This window comes from Motacilla alba, chromosome 14, assembly GCF_015832195.1.
Source record: "Motacilla alba alba isolate MOTALB_02 chromosome 14, Motacilla_alba_V1.0_pri, whole genome shotgun sequence".
Lineage (NCBI taxonomy): Eukaryota > Metazoa > Chordata > Aves > Passeriformes > Motacillidae > Motacilla > Motacilla alba.
In genome coordinates, this window is record NC_052029.1 from 4430327 (window position 1) to 4456024 (window position 25698).

At 37.9% G+C, this 25698-nt stretch overlaps 1 protein-coding gene across 43 annotated transcripts in view; it reads left to right on the plus strand.

The window, feature by feature from the left end:
* RBFOX1 (RNA binding fox-1 homolog 1) overlaps positions 1 to 25698 on the plus strand; it is a 1167310-nt gene that overhangs the window by 1120354 nt on the left and 21258 nt on the right. For 39 of the 43 annotated variants that reach the window (XM_038151507.1, XM_038151462.1, XM_038151474.1 and 36 more), the window contains 2 exons: positions 7844 to 7883; positions 16175 to 16239. In XM_038151507.1, coding sequence (XP_038007435.1) covers positions 7844 to 7883; positions 16175 to 16239 — 105 coding nt within the window. The remainder of the gene's footprint in view (positions 1 to 7843; positions 7884 to 16174; positions 16240 to 25698) is intronic. The other 4 variants (XM_038151470.1, XM_038151471.1, XM_038151472.1 and 1 more) reach the window with 1 other exon arrangement.

The following is a 25698-nucleotide window of genomic DNA, read 5'->3' on the forward strand; positions in this document are numbered from 1 at the left end:
TTGTGTACACTTGTTTAAATAATGGTTTAAGGTTTTCCTGTCAGTGACCTGCATTTACTAAAAGCAAGTAGTAAAGGAACCAAGAGGAGGAATTCATAGTATTAATTTCTAGTAACTCTATAATATTCTTTATTTCAGAAGATTGTTTGGGTTTTATGTATATTTTTGGGGGAAAAAAGAAGGAACAATTTTTCCTGTAGCTCTCCAAAGGCTGACACAGAAAGGCTTTGTATGCCGCATGTAACACAAAAACCCTAATAATAATATTAACAAAAGATTTTCAACTGTTAAGAATTTAGGAAATCTGTAAAATGAGAAAACTTAGCAGGTCCTAAGCCAGAGGAGTATTTTTTCATAAAAACTTCATTTGCCTCTGTAGAGCCGCTGGATTTTTCTGGGAAGGGGCCAGGAAGGGTTGGCACGGGCAGTGAGAGAAGGGGATCTTTCTCTCCCTGCCCTCGCTGAAATCCTGTTCAGCAGCTCCTTGGCTCCCACTGGGGATGTCCCCTTGTGCAGGAGCTGCCAGCACAAACCCTGTCCCCCTGCTCCATTCCAGCAGGTGATGGGTGCCCTGCACCAGTTCCCACAGTTTCTCAGTAAACCTTGCTTCCATTAAGCCAAAAGGAGCATCTTTTTCCAGACAAATTTGCTAATCTCATCAGTCAGCCTTCGGCCTTTGACTTTTCAGAGATTTATTTATACAGGCAGTTATTATCTCAGAGAAATAAGACATTCTAAAAACTAATGTAAAAATCATGCCACAGAATCAGGTTATTTTGTAAAAGTGTATTCTCTTGATTTGTTTGAGTGTTTTGTGTAGTTTATTAAGAAAAACAGTATTACCAATACTGGAGGAAGACACTCTTCTGAATTTTGCCTGTATTACCTTTGGGCAAGGATGGTGTCCCAGTAAAGTTATCCTTCTGCTGCCTTACTCTCCGTTAGAGTCAGTCCAGGCATTTGTACATGGCAGAGATGGAAACAAGTTCAGTATGCCCTGCATTCAGATTTCATTTAGAATTCCTCAGCTACCAAATGGATACTGCATCTAAAGAAAGTGGACTCTCCATCTCTACCTTGTTTAACAGCAAATTCTTAAATTTGATCATAGAGTGCAATACGTAGTGAGATAATGAGGTGGGCCACTCAGTTTCATGATAACATCACACCTTAGTAAAATACAAAGTCATAAAGATATATACAAAAATAATTACCAGCTGTGTGTGATAGTTTTTGAATTGGACAACAGTTTTTGGTTAGTATTTGCTAAATGAGTAAATACTTTCAGCTGAGTAAGTAACTTAAATTTGCTTTAATTTAAGAGGCCACATGTGGGTGCTCTATGTGTATATGTGTGTGGTATACACATTTTTATAATTAGTTCAGTGACTCAGCAGCAAGAATTTTATTTCCAAGAGCAGCACATGTATATCCCCATGTAACTGTACTGCTTGTTGCCAGCACCTTTAGCAGTAAGTTAGATGTGTAAGCACAGAGAACTCTGTTGCAGGTCAGTGCAGAGGTTCTGCAGGCAGGTCCAGCAGTGCTCCAGCTGGACTGGTTTCCAGGAGCTCAGCTCAGCACTCCCACTGCTCTGCAGGGTGGATGGGCAGGCTGGCTGGAGCTCATTCCCTTCATGCTCGTGCCAAACCTGGCTTCAGAGGGAGCCATGTGTTGTCACAGGTCCCATCATCTTGCTCTGATGGCTTCCAGGTGTCTGTCAGGAGCCCTTGCTAATCTGGGGCTCACCTTGCCACCAAGCATCATTTGACACTGTGAAAGGTTTCAATTACCTTAAATCATGTAGGTCTTAGTTCAGATATTTAAGTTTCTCCATCCACCTGTGCTTTCCAATAAGGCCCTGCTTTCTGAATTTGTAATTCATGGGTCAGTACAGAAGTTATACATATATACATGTCTCTGTTGCACAGATCCACAGCTGGGGTAATAAAGCTTTATTTTCCTATAATTGGTTTGGCCTGGCGTATTAGATCTCATGTTGGTATCTTCACTGATACAAGAGTGTAACATGGAATTGCTGAGTGGTTCTTTGTTCTCTGCTCACCTATTCTATCATATCGTGACCCATCAAAGAAGCAATAAGGAATTTCCATCAGAAAAAAAAATCTTTATTGAAGGAAAATAAGTTATGAGAATGTGGTTTTTGGTCACAACATGAATAGAAGTCAAGGAAAATTATTAAGATAGTAAAGAGATCATAAGGAATGAATCAGCTTAGAGAAGGAAGCAAATAACTTGGAATATCATTTGTTGATAAGAAAAGTCGACTAAGTTTTGCAATCAATTTAGTAGCAATTTATTATTTTTCACTCAAGGAAGGGGCTCAGCCTTACAGCCAAGTAAACAGTTTTATACTTAAGTATTTTCAGTCATGAAAAAAAATACACATTTTCTATAATGACAGATATAATTTTAATAATAAATTTACATTAAAATCCATCAATGTTTAATTAGAAAATATTTCAAGAAAGAACCTAGTGTAGTTGCAAAATATAAAACTGACGATTGCAATTACCACCTTTAATTTTACTTTATTTCATTAACCTTGGTCCTTGGTCTACCTCTAGGTCTTGTGGTCATAAGGCAGGATGAGTTATGGTGGCTCCTGTTGAAAGGTGCCTTCTGCTGTGCCTCCCACTTACTAGGGAGCAGCAGACAGGCTTTGCTAGGTCCCAGGGAAACTGCTGGGTATAACCACATTTAAGGCCATTATTTTCTTATAAATCAAAGAATAGCACAAGTGCTTTAAAATGTGTAATTTAAAAATAGAATTACTGCTCATGAGATACATGGAACTCCCCCAGTAATTAATGGATCCTTCACATTTGAGTGAGGCATTTCACAATTCCTTGAGATAGCATCTTGTTTATTAGCTCACAGAAAGTACTTCACTTTTAGCATCTGTGGCATCCTCTCTAATGCATTGAAATACGAGAATGTGCAGCTTGCTAATAACTACGTATAATTAATAAATGTATCATAATCACCCCCTGATGCTGAAATGGGGAGTAAAGCCTCGTTTGTGTGAGGATACTGAAACTAAAATTTAGAGTTTGGAAATCTGCACTGCATGGGGAGCTTAACCTCAAACTGGTGCAGCAGGAGAGGGAAACAAGAGATCTTTAACTTGTTGTCAGGAAAGCCCAGAGTCATGGTAGTAGAGCAGTAGTAGATAGCAGGAGAAGTGAGACTGATGAGGAGCCTTTCTGCTTCATCATCCTTTGCTTTAAATTCTTCACAAGTTTAGTGTGCAATGACTTTGTCTTCTCATTCCCTCTCTGCTCCTTTCAGGTCTGATGAAGCTAACAGAGAATTAGTTTTCTGTCTGTAGCTCCTCCTCTGCTGTCTTTCCCGGGAAAGCAGGGGAGAGCAATATACTTTTTTCTCTTTGAAAAGAACAGTTAAAAAAAACCCTAAAAAACAAACCCAACCCTAAATAGAATTGCAAATTTGTGGGGAGTGTGGCGGAGAAATAACAGAGGCTATTCAGAAACTGTTCCTCTTGTTAAAATAAACATTCTCAAGTGCCTCTTGCTCACTGATTCAAAATGAAAATACAGCTTCATTTTCTTATTCTGAATTGTAAATTTAAGAACATTAGTATGAGCTACTACCTCTACTCAGGTTGTTACAGGTTTTTCCCGCTATATCTCCTTGGGCTCATGTAAACTTCCTCTTACTTTGGACTCTGTATACGTGCAATTGTTGGAACAAAAAATGGGTTTTGCCAGCATATATTGATTCATGTCTGCAGCTTTGTTCTCTGCAGCAGTGCCCTCAGTCAGTATCACAAAGCAGAAAATGTAACTTGTCCATGGCAGAAACTGTTGAAACTGGAACAGCAAGAAATTAGAGGACATTCTAAAGAGTTGAAACTGCCTCTTACAAGAGTTTCAGTTCAATGTTTACAGCACTTAAAACTCTGTCATTAGAGTCTGGAAAAGGTTGCTTTAGTTCTGTCTGGTTTAAATAAAGCTGTAGCTGCACCTTTTATCTCATTTGTCTCATGAAGGCCCCAATAAAGGGTTCACGTTAAAGATGACTTCCAGACCAGGAGCTGGCCAGTGTAGGACAGTGAGGGTGAACCTCCCAGCAATCAGAAAACAGAGAATTGTAGCTCCTCAGCTGCTTCTTGTAGCTGTGCTGAAGAGGCAATGGTGAGCTGTGGCCAGTGCTGAGCCCAGGATGGAGATCAGGGGTGTGCTGCCCGTTTCTTCCCTTGAATCCCACAGCTCTGGGTGAGCCCCAGGCTGGGTGTGCTGCCCTGGACAGGACGTGAGTGGGGAGGACCATGGATCCTCAGCTGCTGGGAGGTTTCTCAGCTAAGCTTTGTGCAACCAAGGACTGTCTTTTCATGTCATTGATAGATTATTCAACTCAGTCCTTTTGAAAGATGAGGACAGAAAAATGGTAATGAAGACAGATGTAGTTCTCCCAGGATATTATAAAGGTGGAATCTAAACTAGTAAAGATTTTGTGTTAATATAGTTACAAAAAGTGATTATAAGACATGGAGACTTAAATAAAGGAGCGTGACCCATGCAAGTCAGATGTATAATATCTGATGAGGAAAGAGTTCCCTATTTAGATAAAAATAATTTCAGGAAATCATTGCTACATATGCTGTTATTTAGATGCACATTTTCTTATTAAATCAAGATTTCTCACTTCTCTGAGTTTTTCTTAGCACAATAAAATAATAAAATACAACTGAATAAATCCCCCAAAATTCTTCTTAATTCCTTCAGGAAGCACATTAACACAATTCCTTGGGTGAAGTAACTCAGATTTCAGTAATGTGGCTATTTAAAAACCCTGTGTTGTTTTACAAGGAGCAATAGACTTACCTGCCCACCAGGATAATCTTTTTCATATAAAGTGTAAAAGGAGCTGTTGTAAGATGAGTCCCTGTGTGATGCCTTCAGTCTCTTCCCACACTCAAGAAATCCCCTTTGTTTTCTGCCTAGAGCCTCAGAGAGAGAAAAAGGGGTGATAAACCGAGCAAATTAAAACAAATTAACAAAATTTAAAAAAAAAACCAAACCAAAAAACAACAACAAAAAACCCTTGGAAATTTATATTCTAAAGGAAGGAAAAGCAAAGCTTACTTCTTGGTGGTTTACACTTTGTGTTTCTGATGACAGGTGCTGTTAGAAAATACATTTGACTCTACTAGTAAGATTCAATAAGGAATCAACAAAAAACAAGGATTCTAAATAGGGGAAATATTCTCTGAAAATTCTATGGAAATATGAAAAATTACTTCAGGAGAAGGCAGAAGGGTTTTTATTTTATATCACTGTCATAATGCAAGATCACAGAGAGGAAATAAGATAAAATCAGCTGATTTTTTTTGTAGTGCAAGTCCTGCTTGGGACTGTTATACTCATTTGCCTGATTCTGTCACTTCATCTTAATATTGGCCATGTCTAATGATGGAGTTATGCATATATGTCCCATTTTAGTGATGGGTACATTTTTCAGCATAGTATTTATGAAGTGGTTTCATTTAAAACTCAAAATAAGTTTCTGTCTGTACATGACTGGAAGGAAGAGTGGGGTGGATGAATGAACCTGTCCAAGATTACAACCACCTGCACTTAGGAATGAAAAATTTATCAGCCCCTTTTCATCTCTGCTGTGTATCCACAGATCACCAAGAGGAGGAAGAAAAAAGTTTCCCTTTCTGACACATGCTTTCCCAGAAGCACTTTTTTCTGAAGAGCAATGTTTGATGGATGGAGAGCAATGTTTAATAGTAATGGAGAGTAGGATGTTTGAACGTGCAGTGATGGGTTGGCCTCGGCCGGCTGCCAGAGCCTCACCCAGCTGTGCTCTCCTTCCCCCTCTCAAGGGCTCAGGGGGAGAACGGAGGATGGAAAAGCTCTCGGATTGAGATAAAGACAGGGACACTTTGTGCCGATTGCCATCATGGGCGAAACTGACTTGACTTAAACTGAATTTAATTTGCTATTGCGGTGCAGTTAGATGGTTATAAACAGAGGTAGGACCTAAACCACCTTCCCCCAACTCATCCCCCATCTCCAGCAGGAGTGGCACAGGGATGTGAGGACCTGAGGGCTGGGGCTGTGGGGTCACAGTAAACTCAGTAAACTCAGTGTTCTTTGTGTGTCATCTCATCCAAGTCCTTCCATGTGTCCATGATTGTGTGCTCCTACCTCACAGTCACGTGGAGTGCTTTATTTCTTACGTGCAAACTGGTAAAGAAAAACATGGAGTGTTTTAAAATAATCAGAGTATCCAAACCAAAATGAAGGTATGCTTCAGGGTAAGCAACAAACTCGCTGAAAGCTGCCAGTGTAGACCAGGTTTTGCATATTTTGCTCTGCAGACATAATAAATAGAAAAATACATGAGTAAAGGTCTGATCCTACTGAAACAAATGGTAGAAACTCTGATTTAAGTGGAGCTGTTTTCACCTGTTATTATTCCATAGCAAACTTTTATCATTAGTGTGGTTTTATCCATGTTGTTGTGTACATGTATGCGTATTTATGATTTTCTCAAGTGATTCTGACTTAGACACATATCAGCTCAGCCCTGTGGGGTTTGGTCATTGACCTCAATAGATCAGTTATATTTCTGACATCAAGATTCTTGTTGAAATTGCAAAATGGCTTAGGCTAGTAACTTGGTAATATCTATTATTCCTAGATAATAGTATTCCTAAATTGAAAATATTGTTGCAAAAAATCCTTATTGTTTCATTAGCTCACATATTTAGCCCTTGAAACAGCTTGGGTTGATTCTGATCTTGGAAATACACATTTCAGGTTGCAGAACTGCCAAATGGATGTAAAATTGCAGGAATGACCTAATGGATGTAATGGTTAGGCCGCTGTTGTGCAGTTGCAGTTTTATTTAGTGTAATCATTTAAGCTGTCTCTGTCATACTGTGTCATTTATCCTGGAGGGTTTAGAATCTTCCACTGTTTACACTGATGATTGATCTTAGCTGAAATGAGACCATCTCTGGGTGAACTCGTAACAGCAATGTTACCACATTTTTTTGAGAGAAGAAGTAGTAATGTATACAATCAACCAAAACAGGGGAGCTCAGAACCACTGGCATGGTTGCCACAGCTGTAAAATGCTAAAGTAGCAAAGGTTTTTTGTTGTTTTGGTTTTTTTTCCCCAAAAGAATAGCACCCTGAAATTCTCAATAGATCAGTTGTCACTATTGGTAATGTGCATCGAGCCAACAGTGCAGTACCTGTGGGTTCTCTCACCTCTGTGTAGACTGAATATTGAGATTTGACCCAGTGGGTAGAACACCACCAGTCTAATTATTTCACCAACTCCTCTCACCATTTAAACTGAGGCTGTGTTTTCTTTGCCATCTAAGTAGTGAGAGGTAACCCTTTCTTTCAGAAGGTCAGCTTACTTGCAGGATGAGAAAGCAGTGCTTCAAGAGTTAGGCTTTTGCAAAGGTATTGAAACTGGATGTAAGATTGGCCCACTGAAAATTTTTCTAGGAAAGAAAAAACTCTGTCAATATGTGGCTTCTTAAAACTAAAAACAAGGGAAGAAAAAAAGCCCCCAGATATTATCCAAAGTCTTTTCCAATCCTGCCATGCTTTGCCTTCCTTTGACTAAGCATTTGGCATACTTGATAAGATGATGTATTTGGTATCACTTCTGATAATTGCTACCAACCTCCTTAACCAATGTGAAGAGTGCCTTCCTTCCCCCTCCCCTCTGTTCTTGTGAGAGACTAACCTCAGCTGTGCAGGGGTTGGTGGCATTTGCATGTGGAAATGCACTAATATGGATGTTTTTCTTTGTGTGTGCATCCTTGCAGTGTTGTATACCAGGATGGATTTTATGGTGCAGACATTTATGTAAGTATTCATTGATGTGCATGCTGTCCTTGTACATTACCAGAGTCATTCTTTTTACAAGTTTGCTGCCTAGCTTGACTCTGTTTTGTCTATTTACCATCCCTTGCCTGTCAGAAAGAATTGAGAAGAATATCTCTCACATTGGAAGACCTTTCTGTTCATTACATCTATCATTGTTCAGTGGAGCTGAATTAACTCTTCAATCAAATGCTGAATGAATGCAAAAAGATGTGAGAAATGTGTGTGCGTGTGTGGAGGGGCGTCTCCCTTCCTAATTGAAGTTCAAAGAAAAAATAAAGCAAAGCACAAACATTCTTTTGCAAATCCCCAAAAGCTCTTAAAAAAAAAAAATCAAGGCAAGCTGAATATTATTAATACTTGAAGTATGAAAGTACTTCATGGAGAGATGCAGGTTTCCCAAATCCAGCCAACAGTGGGGATATGTGGGAGCCATGGTGATAGTAGAGATTAATGGCACAGAAGTTTAGGATATGGCAATGTTTGTCTGTAATCTGAGTAGACTGCCAAAAATTGCACTTCTAGAATCCACTAATTTCAGTTTAAAGGAGACGGGTAGAGACTGCTCACAATACAAGTAGATAATTTGTTAGGAAAAATTCATAGTTCTGGATCCATCATTATCTATGCACCTAATTGTTCACCTATTTCATCTTAAATAATATGTTTGTTTTTATTTTTGCTATTTTTTCAAGTTTTCCTACATTGTTTTTTCTTGCCAAGTTCTTTTTTATCTTGAATGTATGCAAAGAGTCTCCATATGTCTGAGTATGCAAGAGGTTTCAGGGGGCTGAGGCGAAATTTCACTCTTCTAAAATTCTAATACCTAGTGTAGATATAAAATATTTGACTGATAGTATGCAATATTTACTTTTGTTATTCTTTTAATAAGACAGTCTGATTCTAAGTTACAGGTATCATCTTTGTTTCACTAGACAACTTTCTGTAACCTACTTGTACTTTTTCAGTTGAGATAAAATGAGACGGATGAGTTGAAATTTGTATCAATATTAAAAATTAAATAGGCAATGCTAGGGAACATCCCTTGTGTTCATTATCAGCAATCTTCTAGAACTATTCCCAAGGGAACAGATTTTTAGCAGTAAGTTTTATATAAAGAAGGAAAACAATTTGAATTTATGGATGAAGTAGGTTTTGTTTTTCTGATGGAGGTGGAAAGGCTGATCCTTATCTGAAAATTCATTTGTGCAGCTTAAAAACATATTTAAAATAAATCAGTGAGGGTTAAAGTCCTCTCCCTATGTAGTCAGTGATGCTATCAGTAAGATATTGTTTACAACACAAGAATCACCCCCTGGCTAAAGGTTTGCTCAAGCCAAATAAGTGGCTCTGATCTCACCCAAACATGCTCTGCCCAGTTTTTGAGCTGTGTAGGACACACGTTGCAGTGTGGAATTTCTTCAAGCGTGGCTTCCAATTGCAACATTCCTTCAAACCATCCAGAGTTTGACATCCATTTTGCTCAGTTTACCAGCCCAGAAATCTGCAGGGCTACAAGACATCCTTCTCAGGAGGGCTCGGGGTGAGAGAATAGGTGGGAACTAAATGTTCCTGGAGCAGTTTGTAGGTTTGGGAGCCACTGCTGCTGAAAGCCGGGAGTGCCTCACTGGTGATTGACAATATTATTTTTAAGTGTCCTCACACCCTCTCACAGACCTCAATGTTTTGTTTCCAAATAGGGGATGGTTTCAATGAGAAAAATACTGAATAAATTACTAATTTCTAATATAGCCACAGTTTTGTTGTCTGCAGTAGTTAGTTGTGTGCTTTAGGAAATGGAATAACTACACTGGGCTTCACTCAGCTGCAGCCTCACATTTCTGATTGCATATCTTAGTTCTGTTAATGCAACAGAATGTTTATTTTTATAGCAGATGACAGAATTAAAACACTCTTCTGGAAATTTAGTTTCTTTATAATATACAAATCTTTTTTATTTTATAAATAATTTTTCTTCACATTTGTGCCTTCTTGCATAAAAAAACATTTGCAGAGGAGGGAGAGAGATATAGAAAGAAATGGCATAAATCAAATGAAACCTTAAAATTCACAGTGTATTAGTTCTTAGTGCAGCAGTTTGCAGCAGACCAAGTTATTTATTAAATCCCAATTGTTTATGACATAGTTCCACTCAGCTTTTCATTTTAAGTGCAAAGCTGAAGCTTTGTGAAATGACAAATGCTCTGTGAAAAAAGGAGAAAAAACATTTAAACAATGTAGGGTTTAATGGTAGATTGGAGGGAAAGGAGCCTTAGAAATACCACAGAAAGCAAAACAAGAGGCACACAATAGTGAAAAGCCAGATTAAATATATGCATTAATGGGTACATCAGAGTGGGTTTCACCCTGCTCTGATCACATTGAGAAGCAATTGATGGACTCTGCTGTTCTGTGCATAACTTGGGATCAACAGAGCCTCTGGTGAGAGAAACCACAGATTTAGGGGAAGGGAGGGAGGGGAGACACAAAAAGATACTGGTTGGGTAAAAACTGCAGGGTGAACCAGGAACAGCAAATATCCAGAGCTGCTCAATACTAACCAGTGGAATAGAAGAGATTAGGAATATAAAAATAGGTGGGAAGTACAGTCTAAAGTGAAAAATCAACAGCTATGATTCTAGATGTAATATAATATATTCTATATTTAATATAATTCTATATGGAATGTAATAATCCTTCTGAAATAGCTGAGCTATTGAATTCCCTTTTAAATGTGCCTTTGAGTAGGAAAAATAAAGGAGATTATTAGGAAGTAAGGAAGACCTTTTAAAATTAAGTATTGATTCACTAAGAGAAAAAGTCATTAAAAGAGAATTAAAGTTGCCTGCCAGCAAATATAGAAGTTCTTAGATGAAGATTGACACCTGTGAAAATAAGAAAATACACTCCACAAAATGAAGCAAAAAATAGTAACAGTCTCAGAAATATGCAGTTAGAATAATAGCTCTGCTTTATCTTAAATCTGTTCCTTTTTTTTTATTACCATTGTCATAAAGAATGTTTTCAGAATATGTCAGTCATCAATCCACACCTAAAATGTGGGAAGGCTCAGAAGATGAGAACCTTCCACACGCTGTCACCACCAGCTCCAAAAACCCCCGGCAATGGTTTAACCATGGCCATTATTCAGTCTTACTGCTCACAGCAAGCTTTTCTAAACTCCCCAGGATTCTGCACCTGTGATACTGCAGCTGGAGAGAATCCATGGTGAAATATATATGTATAGCTTTTAATTTTTTAATTCTTTTATCTTTTTTTTGAGCTGCTGGGCAAGAATAAGGCAGATTTTTATGGTCAGGAGTATGGAATGAGATTATTTCCTAGTAACTATTGCCATCACCTTTAGCTCAAAGCCAGGATGCAGTTGGGGATGGAGGATTTATTAGTTTCCCAAGGGGAAAGCGGAGGTAATTACCTAACCAGCATTCCCCTGACCCCAGGTGGAAGTCCCTGGAAGCCATCTGGTCCCTTGAAAGGCACTGTTCTGAGGAGAAAAACAAGGGTTTGCAGATAGCACTGAAGGTTTGCTTTGGAGAACCAAGGATTCTTTGTGTTTGCCAGTGGAAGGGTGTGCCATTCCATTCCCTGTGACTCACAGAAACAGAGCAAGAGGAGAAATCACTTTGCCAAGGGCAAAAGGGTCCCCAGGCAGCAGTGGGTTGTTCTTTCCACTGCTCTGTGTGCTGGAACGCTCCGTGATGCCTTTTTAAAAGTTTGGCTAGATGGGGATGAAATATCTTTTGATCTCATCTTTATTTGTGATGTTAAAGGTACATTCACAAAGGTACCAGAGCAATGCTGGTGATTGTATTTGGCTGGGATTAGTGCAGGTGGTGCCTGGATATTTTACCAAGAGTTTTTTCTGAGGCAGCAGCTACCTCTGGGAACACAAATATATAGAAACACCCCAAACCTTGCACACAATTCAGATCCACAATTTGAGGTAGCATGAACTGGAGGTGGATTGTTTATTTATTTTTAATTCTCCCAGTCAAAGTTGTACTCAGTGGGCAGAACGAACACTGTTTAAATCCCAATAGTATGTGAGTGGAGGAAAATGAACTGACACTTTCTATATTCTGCAGCTCTGAGTTTAATTCGTGCAAATTTTAATACCATTCTTCTATTTGTAGTTAATAAGGCAGGTCTAATTCTCAATACTAGAGAAGTTTGGAACCTTGATTAATTTATGTTCACAAAATACTCTGAGAGATCCTTGAGTGAAAGGAAGTATAGGAAGTATAAATTGAGAAAAATTAACTCTCAACATTCATATGAAATATTAAATATGTAGATAATAGGAAAAAAATGCTCATCATTTAGAGTCACTTTGTGGTTCATTATATCTGAGATCATGAGGAAAAGTGATTTGGCTAGTTTTTGAGGAGGTACCCACATGTATACATGGTTTTGTAATCTCTAGATTCTGTCTGGGTACGTTTTTGTGGAAATTATCCTTACTGCAGATACATACACTTTATTTAAAAATTCCGTTGTATTTAATTTTCTGTCCATTTCCATTTTATCATACCTTATTCAAAATGCATGTGATTTCTTTCTAAAATTGATGAAGATTTCCCTATAAAAATGACCAACTGACCTCTGACAGATCCCACTGCTCTTTTTCTGTTTGCCTGAGCCAGAGGTGTATAAAACGTTGAGAAGGAAATCCTTAATGAATTGCTCTGGGGAATTTGCCTAAATTCTTTCCTTACCTCTTTCTTTCCATCCTTCCTTCCTCGCTGAAATCATTCCGTTTCTGTTTCTTTATAGAGCAGCGTGTGGCAGTAAGTTACCACAGGTATGAGGTTCCTTTCCACTGATGGAAAAACCTCACCGTGCTGGATGTAGGCTCATGTCAAATCTCACTGATACTCAAATAAATATGTGAGAAAATGGATTCTGTGTGTGCAAATGGCAAAAGTAGTCCACCAGCTGCATTTTATTTTCCAGTTTCAGTCACAAAGTCACAGATAGTGATACTATTGTTCATTTTTAAAACTACTTAAGCTGCTGTAACACTGTTTTATCATTGTTCTGCAAGTAGCAAACATGGGGGCGCAGATAAGGCAGTAAACATTTCCTCATTATGATATCTGAATTTATTATTTTGAAAATAATGATCCAAAGTCAGGTACTTTCTGCCTGAATATAAATATAAGAGGAAAAAAAAGAATTTGTAAAACGTTTCTAATACTTAGGGACTGAAAAGTGTTAATTTTTAAAGTGTAATTATTGCACAATTTTGTTTTGACTGTTTTATTTTGCAATATAGTCTAAGGCGTGAGGATAATTATATAATGTTACTCAAGAGATGTAGTGAAGATTACTGGTGTATTCTTCACCTACAATATCAGCCAAGTTCAAAATTAGAGAAAAATTGTGAAATAGATCTTGTTACAGAAGTTGAGTTCAGGGGTTTGAACTGGCATCCCACCCCAATTTCCAGTGTAAAGTGTACCTCCAAGTATTTTCTTCCTGCAGTAATCAAAAATCACCTGAAGTAATTGAAGTAAAACAATGAGAAAACTTGGTACAACACCAAAACTGCAGAACACAAGCCCCATAAAAATAATTTGCTTAAGCATATTTTAATGTGTAATTTACGATAGTTTATTTTAAAATTATGAATTCATGACATGGGATGGCAGGGAATTAGATTTTCCCTGATACCCAAATACATCCTGCTTTTTTTAGTTCTCCAGAGAATGCAGGCAAATTCAGTCTTTTTATTTGTATTGCTTTATACTCATTCTTGCCAGGGCTCTCATAAATGTCAGACTGATTGCTGAATCCAAAACATCTTAATAAAGTTCAGAGTCGAGCTTCATTGGTCAGCAGAAATTCCTTGAAAGCAGATCAAAATGTAAGCATAAAACGAATGTAGCTCCTGTGTTTAGGGAGCAAGAAAGGGTCTCTGATCACACACTGACCAATTGTTGGTGATAGTTAAACAAAGGAAAGAAAACCAGTCCTCACAGAGCCCACCAGACTTCAGAGCAGCCGCGGTAGCCACAGCCTGTCTCATTTTTCTCCCATTCAGAACTGCTCATGTTGCCTGTTCTTAATTCCATCCTGTGGTAGGAGCTGTCATATGTAGAGCTGGATTCACTTGGAGTGGCACTCTCTTTTGAATCCGGGGTTTTAGGAGTGGACACCCTGGTGAACAGAACCATGTCAGACTTCAGATCTGCCACACACTGCCAGTACTGGATCATGAAAACAAGTTCAGCATCTTCCTTATATCAGCACTCAGGGAAAAAAAAAAGAGAAAAAAAGGGGAGGGGAAAGGTGTCATGTTTCACAGAATCACAGAATGACCAGGTTGGAAGAGACCTTCAAGATCATCGAGTCCAACCCAGCCCGAACACCACACTAAACCCTGGCACCCAGTGCCACATGCAGGCTTTGTTAAACACACCCAGGGATGGTGACTCCACCACCTCCCTGGGCAGACCATTCCAAATATTTAGCCCTCAAAAACCAGGAGGGGAGAACAGATAAGTTTGTAGCGTCTCTCAGTTCTCTCACTTTGACAGAGGCCAACCCAAGTGTGCAGTTTGAATTCCTCTCCTCTCAGCCTTGGCTCAGTTTGTACCTGGTGACATTATTTGATATCCAAAGGTCTGTGTGTACATGTCTGCAGCAGTGTGTGCCTGTTGTACATTTTTGACAGTGATAGCCTTCTGCTGGGTTATAAAAATGAAATGATCTGAAATGAGAAGGTGTTTTGCCTCACTGCATCTGTGTGTGCACAGGGGAGCACAGGAGGGCACCAGGAGGGCACGTGGAGGTTTAGGAGATGCTCATTCCTGCCTGATCCCAGGGCTTGTGTGACACAATTGCTGCTGGCAGGGAGCTGGCCAGGAGCAGGAAGGGACATGTCCTGTTGTCTGTATGAGCACTTGAAAAAAAAAAACCAGAAAGAATAATCTTCAAATAAGCTGACAATTCCAAGCCTGGAGTTTCCAGTGAGCTGTCAGCGAATGTAAAACTTGTGTTTATTCTTAGGGTGATGTGGCATTGTCAGCTGAACGATTGATTTCCGAACCCAACCTGCTTCAAATCTTAAATTCACAAAGGTTTACATGTGTTAGGGATGAAAGCCATTCTGCCAAGCAAAGTGGTAGAAGGGGAAAATAGCTTGTAAAAGTAGTTCAGATTGCTTTTCTGAAAAGAGCGAATTTTTATTTGCAAAATCAAACTAGAAAACCCACAAAAGTTACTGCAGTAGAAATATTCTACTGTTACAGTAAAGGCTGGCACATCGTGGCCTATTCTTCCTGCCTCAGCACAATATCTGGGGTGAATGCAGACTTCAAAAAAAAAAAAAAATAGCAAAGAACCAATCCATTAAAGCAAACACTTCAGCAAAAGAGTGAATTTTATTCAAAGCTGAGCGAGCTGAATCCTGTCTTGTTCAGCTCTTTGTTGGGGGGGTGGGGAAGGCACCACAGCAGCCCTTGTCCCAGAGGGTGCTGGGGGGAGAATTCTAATTGGGACGTAAATCGTGTTTGTGTTATCAGCGGGGCTGGGCTGGGGCTGTTAATTGGCATGCTGAGATCATTTGGAAATGGTTGATATAACACCGTGGTCCATTGAACAGGAAGCTCTGCTGTTTTCACAGTTTGATAATCAATGCATCACTGCACTCAATTCCTTTCCAATGTGTGTTTGTTTGTCCTGTTTGCTTAATTGAACAGCTGGAATTACTGTTACATACAACTGAATGTTAATTCATGGAAGAGAATTTTGCTTCTTCATTATAATTTTATGTATAAATTGGAAACCTATGTAACATTAAGTGTTAATTGAGTGCACAAATTCATAGGTTTAATCAACCAGGCATGATAAATCATATTTTGTACCAAAAAAGAATTGATTATTAGCTGAGTTTGGCTTTTAAGTTTAGCACTGCTTTGTGAATATACATTCACTTTGTTCATATGAACAATTGCTGCTTGAAAACTTGGAGTAGAATCCAGTAATAATCCAGTCTAGTAAAAAAGCTTACACTGATCAATAGAGTTCATTGCTTTCTCCTGATCTCTGGGACAAGTCTTAAAAAGTTTGTGGTGCTCCATTTTGCTTCACGATTCACCAAAATATTTCCCTTCCCATTTCACTGCAGTATTTCCTATGCATTTAACTGAACTGCAGCATGACTGTACTCTTTCAACTGTTGTCAAATGTTGCAAAATGTGATTGAAGGTGCCATGGCAATGCAGTTAGAGCATGAGTTTGTGTTTCAGGGTGGTTATGCTGCCTACCGGTATGCCCAGCCTGCCACTGCCACTGCAGCTGCCTACAGTGACAGGTAAGAGCTCCTCTCCTGCTCACAAATATTTGACCGGTGGAAGTTGAAGTTGATTCTCTAAATTTGCCTTGTTGAAGTCTCATAACTGTCTTGTTGCTCTGCAGATAATTGTGATATCCAAAGCAGGCTGTTTTATTATAATCCATGAATAGCCATAAATTGAGAGACTTTAGGCCTTAATTGAGACTCAGGCATGAGATGTGCACATTCCCGAGCTGTAGATCATCCAGTTAACGTCTGTGACCCTTGTACAATGCAGATGAATAAATGTACAGATTCATGATGGTCTGCTACTAAGGATCATTATTTGTCTTAGGAGTATTATTTCAGTTGATTTAGAACCTTGAACCTATTGAGTGCCCTCAATTCTCATTGACGTTGTTTTTGTCAGTGGAAATTGAGAATTAACTGTGTCTAAGCTTGAACTGTCCAATGCAAAATAGCATTTTTTTCCCATTTGCTTTCTTCCCAGGCATTTGATTTTTTTCAATACTTGAAAAAAATATTTTCTTTTGCTCTGTGTTTTTATCCTCAAAATGTAAACCACATTTGGTGGAAACAATATCAGGAGTGGAAGATTATTAAAATCTGCACATTCAAAGACTTAAATTCTATAAACTAAGAGTGATGTCCAATATATTAGTGTGTATTCTTGGAAGATGGATATTGGAATCCCTTAGAAGTCAATGCCTAAGTTGCTGTTGACTTCAGTAGGAACAGGGTTTTATCAAATTGCATAAAATTAAGTCTTTGCAGTGTGTGGACATGCTTTTTGTAATTAGAAGGAAGGATTATCCTACATTTTCCTCACAAACTGCACCCTTAAAATCTAATCTATCTTTAATATTTTTCAAGTCCTTGAGGAGTGTTCCCTTGTAAAGGGAGGGTGTATTTGATGGCAGAGACACACAAATAATTTGCTTCATGATGGCAGTGAGAAGTAAGGTCACGCTTCTCAATACCTGATACAAGAAAATTTTCCCTTGGAATCATGGAAATCATTTCTTAAGCCTTAAATACATATTGAAAAATTTCTTTAACTGCTAAATTAGACAGTGTTACAAATGCTTCTGTTTCTTGAAGAAATCAAGAGAGTAAGAAATTCTAGTGCACAATTTCTTCGATTGAAGCGCTGTTCATGGATTCTGTATTTTTAGAACCAAGTCCCATGGTATGAATGTTACAATGCTATGCATGCATATTTGCCTTTCAAGTGCTTATTCTGGGTAATGAAGATATATTTTTTTAAAGTTATGTGAATAAAGTAATTTGCATGTATGGCTGAGGCATGCTGTGTCAGACAGGTAAGCAAGCTACTTTTTATTGATTTTGGGTCAGTGATATCAACTAGATCTGTGCTGTGTGCACTTTGTTGGCAATGTACTATTTCTACTTAGGGGAACCTGCACAGGTGAAGGGCTACTCAGTAGTTTCATTTCATTTCCACAAAGGTTTGTTAGCATGTCACAGCTCTAGGGTTTTTATGTGAGCTTTTCTGTAATGCAAAACAACTCCTGCTTCTAAAAGCCTACTAAACCAAAAGGACAAAATTCTAAATAAGCTCCTGTGGTGAGCCAGGTTTTGCCAGCTATCGCTCAGGTGTCCCTGGATCATTTGATAGGCTGTTTATTTCTATTAATTAAACCTATGCATTACACACAGGAACGGAACTATATCAAGCTGAGTTTTAAATGCTTTCATTATGAATTGATGTTACCCTCTCATAAACCAGATCAAAGGCTGTAAGATAAAATATCAGTTGGTCACATGTTCTGCTATGGGCAGAGAGTCAACACCACAAAGAGTTATGCTGCCCAAAAAGGTAAAGGATTTCTTTAGGAAGATAGTGCTCTTAAATGCTGTAAAGAAATCTGGAGATGGCTTCAGTCGTAATGCAGTTGTTACAATCCTTAATTTTTTTTTGGAAAAAATTGTCTAATTTTCAGATACACTTTGTGCATAATTAGAATTGCAACAACCTGTCTTCACTTGCATAATTATAGATATCTTAAATGAATTTTATATCTTTTGGATTTTTTTAAAATTTATTTTTCTTTTCAAATGCAGTTAACCCTCATCTTCGATCTGCTTTCCCCAAATGAATATGGTTTCTTGTCCTAATTACAAATCTCATAACTGAATTTCTTTACGAGAGAATCCCAAAACTAGCACTGAGAACAAAACAAATAATAATCTGCTCAAACATTTCTTTGCATGTGGGAAACTATGTGCAAACATGGATACCTCTGATTATTCTCAACTACAGTTTGTTTAATTTGATTAACTTTTTGTTCATTTTAAAATGAATTTAATTCAGCTACTTTTGTGAAATTATTAATATTGAAGGTGCTGAAGTACACTTCAGTACCACTGCTTGTGTCTGCTCTTCTCAATATAATTATCATCTGCTCTCCTCTCACAGCACTGAAGATTCCATATCTCCTTATACACTTATTTAGTGTTCATATGAGGCCCTATTTAATTTAATTACACATGAACTTCATTTACTGTGTGTATAAAAAATGATGCCCAAAGAAATTGAGTACCACTGAAGCAGTGACATACAATGGAAATAGTAATTCATACTAATTTTTACAATAAGGAAAGCTTTATTTTTTTTGGTCACCACTCATACCCATTATGAATTGCAATGTTCCATATTTGAAAGGCTTCTTAATTCAGGAGATGTAAAGAGGAAATCTTTAGATTGGAGACATGTTTTGGTGAATTAAAAATAAAGGTTAACAGAAAGATTTGGGACTTCAGAATCAATAGACCAAGTCGATTGATAATGATCACTGTGAGAGGGCTCTATTTGAAGAAATGCAATGGTATCCTTGTTTGTCACAGTTGGAAATGTTGCTGGAAATAGGTGAGGAGCAGATATACAGGGGAGAATCAGGTGGCAAGGAAATACCATTAAACCAATCAGTGCAAGCCCCAAAGTATTTGTCGAGACCGATCATGTACTGCTAAACCCCATTTCACAACAGGGGTAGGCCTGGCAGATCTCTCCAGTCATTTTTAGGATCACAAAACAAAAAACAACAAAGAAACAGGTACATTTTGTTTTATTTATGAAGTGATACAATCACTGGATACAAATTCTGAATTCAATTTTTATGTTGTGTGATCTATCATCTGTTAAATTGCACATACAGATTTGAAGGTCTTTGCAGAAGTGGATCAAAAAAATTATGTTTAACTTGCCAAGATTTAAAGATTTCTGATAAGTTTTCCAATAAGCGTAAGTCCTAAAAGGAGACCTCTTGGTCTAAATATATTCTTCATCAGTCTGGAACTTGCCTGGCAAACTCTCTAAACTGAGCATATTTGGATAAAATAATTGTAAGGATGAGCAAAAGACACTAAATCAGGTGTCAGTAAAATGTTTGTACAGCTCTTATTCATCTTTCATGGAATCTTTTTTAAAAAAAAAGTAAAAAATAGTTGCTAGATTTCTGTCCAAGTCTGAAGTAAGAGAAACTAGCAAGGTCATCCAGTTTTGTATTCCTGAGGTAGAAGGAGTCGGAGCATGGCAGTGGGGCGTATTGTCATTTTGTCATTGCATGTTCACTTGGTGTTGCTGGTATGTCTGTAATGCTGTACTGGATTTGACAGATCCATCACATAGCTCAGTGAATGGCTTGCTTGAATTAAGCCTATGGGCAGACCTATTCACATTGATTGGCTATTGGTTTTGTGTTTTATGATTTGATTATTGCATCCTCGATCGGAGTAAGAGAAATGTTCCTTTGGCGCTATGAACGTTGGCAGCGGTATTTGTGCGAGCGTGTCTGGGAGTGCAGTGAGCAGAGCCCGGGCAGGAGGGAGGCAGCCCTGCCCGAGAGGCAGAGCCACAGCCTGTGCTGCTTGCTGTCCCCAGCAGGGCCCAGGTGTGTTTATACATGGATGGTGCTGTATCCATATATACACACACATTCCCATCCATCACACACACACACACACACACACACACACAGAGGGTGCTGCTCTGAGCACCCTCCCCTTCTATAACACCAAATTTAAACCTCACCCCAGACTATGGGGAATTCCCACTGACCTCTTTGTTGTCTGGATTAAACCCCTCATCACTGGAAGCTGATTTTTTTTTTTTTTTTTGCCTTTTTTTTTATAGAAATAAGGCATATTCCAAAATATTTTGCTCATAACACCTTGTAGTAAAAAAATATGTTTTGGTTTTTGTTTTTTTTTTTTTTTCTCCCGCTATCAATTTGTGTTACATGTTCTGTGGTTATACCGAGGGTTTTATGAAATTTGAGAGAGAAGGTTTTGTCATGTGTAAATTATATATCTACCAGATCTTAAATCTTACTCCTGATAAAATCCTAATATTCTGATAGTTTACATTTTTAACATGTCTGTGTGAAGCATTCAGGTTTTTTTAAAGCAGTAGTGTCTACAGAAATACTTCAATATATTTTACAGTTCTCTTTGGGCAAGTAGCTGAGAGTAATACTTGATATTTGTGCTCAGGTTGTCCTAAAATAGAATAGGTACAGATTTGATTTAATAGTAAACATGCTCATTAAAGAATGAAAATTTAGAGTGAAGAGTAAAAAACCACAAAATATAAATTGTGAGCTTCTATAGCTGAGGGGGGGTTTTATTATATTGTGGACGATATAATCTTCTATTTTATGATTAAACAATGAAAAACACTACATTTTTATTCAAATTATTTTCTCTTGTTGAAGATTACTAGAGATATATACTAAAAATTAGGGTTTTGATTGCATATAAAATATAATAGCATCTTGAGCTAGAATTTAATTTTCCATTAAATAATTTTACAGAAGCATAAATGTTTTAAAATCTAGTACCTCATTCATTTTGTGATTGTACCATCTTAGATTAAGGAGAAAGATCTTCTCTACACAGTTGTAGTTTCTAAAGGAATCAGGTTGAAAGAGGAAAAAAATTAGAATATCGTGGTAACTTTTCAACTTCAGCTGGAACCTTCCAACATTTGTGTATTTTGCTATCCCAGCAGAATCTTAAATGGAAAGGTTTGGGGGATGATCCATAAGGAGGAATTGTACAGCCCATATTGTAGGCTACTCAAATTCTGACTCAAACGAAAAGGTTCAGTTAGCACCTTGACTGGCTACAGAGGTTGTGCTTAGCTTTTCTAACAGCATCAGAGAATATATTTAACACTTCTGCAAATGCTAAGGTTTGATGTGGTGATGCTTTATTGGTCTAGTTTGTTTCTTTTATTTTTTTTTCCCCTGGACAATCCTGTATGGTAGTTAAAGCTTCTTTATTCCCTATTATTGCAAATGACAATCAAATTATTGGCTTGGCTGTTACAGAGAGGTAGTGGATATGGCCATTTCCCTGTTAGAACTTTATGCCTGTGTGATCTCTGGCAAACTAAAGGATCACTGGAGTCGTCAATATTTCATAATCCATTTTTTTCATCCCAGTTCATTCAGAGTTTTGGGGATGACTGGAGTGTATGACTCATAGTATAACCATAACACTACCTTTTAGTGAAGAGTTAGAAAGTGAAAGTGGATGAATATGAATAACGAAAAATGTTACAGGGACAAAAAAACCATCAAAGCGTTTGAAATTCCATGAGCAGGGACTTTCAAGTAGTACATTTTGACAGGAATTTCCTGAAATGGAAATAGGTTGCATAGAGTACTTTCCAATAATTGAAGCATGGCTCGTTCTAAAATACTGCAGATACGACACTTTTGGGGGAGACTCAGTGAGTCACATTAACATAGGAAAACATTGCAAACAATTAGATTTCCTATAAACATAATCTTCTACCAGTTCTAGGAAGCTGCTTTGATGTTTGAATACATTCTTCTTCTGGGTGGAATTCACCTGTTTGGTGCTCTGAAGGCTTGATTCACCTGTGTGTAGTTTGACTATTCATGTTATATCCAGGGAACTGCTAGAACTCCTCCACCAGCTCAAAACTGAGGGGATGCAGTAGTGCTTAGTGCAGCGTAGTGCTACTGCCCAGAATTATGGCAAACACCAATTATTAAACTTCCGTCGTGTCAGAGCTGGTTTCATTCCTACCCTGCTTCTACTTCTGTTATCTTTAATCCCCATTCTCACTCATTGCAGTATCAAGGGATGTTTTTGGAATCCCCATAGACAAGGAAAGGCTTTGTTATCTCTGTGACATCTGCTGTGACATCCATGCTGGAAATCATGAAGAAAAACCTGGGAGAGAGGGTAGAGGTAGACTAAAGCCCAGATTTCCATACCTGGCTTCCTGATGTGCTCAAGGCATAAGGTGCCCAGTACTTTTGCTGCCAGGTTCTTCTTGAACAGAGGGAGAGCTGTTAAATGCTCATCGTGTTCCAAAAAAAAAAACTAAAACAACCAAAAATCAGTGTACCTATTCCGACATTTACATCTCAGTTTCAGTAGCCTCTCTTGGTTTATCTCTCCAGCTATGTCTGGTTTGTAGCCGGACTTTTAATTTGGGAGTTCCTTATTCTAATGTAAAAGCTCATAGGAAATAACTGTCATGAATATATTAATTTAATGGATTTTCATACCTTTTCTCTAAAAGGAGCGAGGGGAAGGGACTGGTTAACATTTTTAAAGTAGGAATTTTCTCATTACTAGCTCATAAAAACTTCTTTGCTCTTAGAGGATACTGGAAGAAATTGCAACTTTAAATTTTTTCAGTGTTGTACTCAGCAGACTGGATAAATACGGAGTTGGGGAGTTACTAAAACATTGATTCCTGATCCAGCAGACCAAAACTGTTACAGTCCATTGGGTCACTGCCTGTGACATGATAGACCATAACAGTTCCTTTGGACATGTCAGTGGCTAATTACACACTCCTCAGTTCTCAGATCATTGGCTTGATAGACCACAAAGAGGCAGATTAGAACGTGCTCTAAGTGCTGTCAACCTGAGTGCTTTAAAACCAAGGAGGAATTAAGAGCATCGTGCAAGAGGAAGACAGCAGATAAAGGAATGAAATGTTATTAATAAAACTGGAATGCCACGGATATAGTCTGTATGGATTAGTGTAATTTGCAGTGTGCTCTGGCAAGGTGGCGAAGTATTAGAAGAACAAACTTTAAATAACAATGTTGATGAAATTAATCAAGAAAGAGGCAATTTACTCTTGCATGGTTTTACTGTAGTGCTTCACACCTCGGAGGAGCCTAAAACATTTGATTAGGTATTTAAATAGATTTTTTTTTTTCATATTCCTTTGGGCTTGTCAAGCTGCTGGTACTCTAGGAACCCACCTGAGGCAAACATCAGATTGTAAGAATACTGCAGGAGTGGGAATAGAATGTTTATCCATGTATCCTAAAGAAATTTTTTTTTTGAAAATTGCTGTAGGGTGTTTAATATACATGCATTAAAAAAAAAATAAGTAAGGACTTTGTGTAAACCGAACATGTACCAGCTTCTAAAGTTTGTTTTGTTTTTCTTGAATGAATTCTTAAATAATCCTTGCATGGTTTTCATGTATATGGAATTTTAGTTAAAATAGGAAAAAAAAAATATGCTGCCAACTAATTTGTAAAGCCATTCCAAACTTAATATAATGCGAAGGGAAAGAGTTTTTATTCGTAATTGCTGAAGTTTATAATTATACCTCTGTATGTTAGGAAAGTTATAGTGGATAAAATGGTGGCTACTAGTAAACCATAATAACTGCTATGAAATCAGAAACAAATATAAAGTAAGTTTTTGAGGTATTATTTTAAGGATGCGGTGTTATACAAAAATATCAAAACCCCCAATTAAATAAATCAATATTTTTAATATAATTTAGTGAATAAAATGCTGCTTCTTTATAAAAGGCTGACTTGAAATGCTCTTTGCCCTAAAGAGAATAAACCAATATGTCCAAAATACAGTAATAAACAAATTTTTCAAATATAAATATTAAGACTTCAAATATAGCCTTAATTTAGCAGTCCTGGATCATAATGACATCGATTTATGTTGCTGACATGGAGCACTTCTGAAATAGAATTACTGCACTACTTCCTCAAGCATTTAATGTAAGTGCCTAGACTGTGTTAATCACACTAAAAGGCCAATAATTTTAGAGCAGTTCTGCCACTGAGATCAGTGGGAATTCTGCTACAGAATGCTGTGTGGTATTCAGAATTTCACCTATAAGGTTTAGGTTTTACTTTAAAGTGTCCAGATCTACTTAAAAATCACATGTTCCTTTTGCAGGTAAATATTTATCTTTGGACTCTATATATTGCATTATTAAAAACAAATAATTTCATTCTAGGTATAATATACTGAATGATCATACATCCAAAAATGTATGCAGCAGGTGATATAAGTTAGACCCAGGTCTATTCATATAGCTCTGATTAAAAAAAAAAATTTAAAAAAAATCAGGAAATAAAATTTGTAGATCTAAAATGTGAAAGGTGATAGACCTACAGATTTTCCCACTGTTTGTGATACAAGATATTGCCCACATTGTGGCAATATATTAAAAATAAGCTTCTTCTTTTTCAACAGCAGTACTAAGTTGGAAGATGGCATCTATTTGCTGGAAATTTTCTTTACACTGGCTTTGATGGCTACTGGAAGGACAGAGAAGGGGGTGTTTGTATCCAAGACGCTGCCATGGCAGAATTATTGTATCCACCCTGAGTGCAGAGTGGACATTCCTCCAATCTGCTTTACAGCATCACTACTGGGCTGTGCTAGCGGGAGTCTCTCTGTTCCAGAATTTGAGTGGGTTGTTTAGCTAGTTCAACATCAGGGCTAAAATAAAAATTCCGGCCCATCTGCTGGGGAAAGCCTGAGATAAGAATACAAATTATGAGCAGGCACCTTCTGTTGACCATTTTTCCCTTTAGGTTTTTTTTTTTTTTTAATCCCTTTAGGTTTTTGGCTTGGTTGGTTGGTTGTTTTTTTGGTTTTTTTTTTTTTCTCTCTGAGTAAATGAAATAGTGCAGGCATATCACTGGGCTTGGGATGCACATTTCCATTGGTGTCCAGAACAGCTGGGGGTTGATTTTTCTTCTTTTCTTGAAGGCATGTTTTTGGCAATTGCAAAAGTACTTTTTGGTATTAAAATAAATTATTTCTGGTCAAGAAGTTGTGAGATTGGTAGCAGGACAAAACTTAATGAGAGATTTTGTTTCTTTTCTCTCTCCTCCTGTCTTTGGCACTCTGAATTTTGGTAGAGACATCCTGTCATTGGCTAAAGCACACAGAAATGTCCTGTACTGAGCACAAAAAGGATGCAGATGAGAGCAATGCAGAGGGGATGAATGTGTCAGGGCAATGAAGGGCTGGGCTGAGCTGCCTGCATCAGGGCTGTAGTGCCATTTCAGACACCCTGGGACACAGGAGGGACCTGGGGAGGTGAGAGGACACAGCACCTTCTGCAGTGGCAGCTGAGCCCAGTCAGATGGACGAGCTGATGAGCTTTAGTGTTTTCTGTGCAGCAGTAGTTAT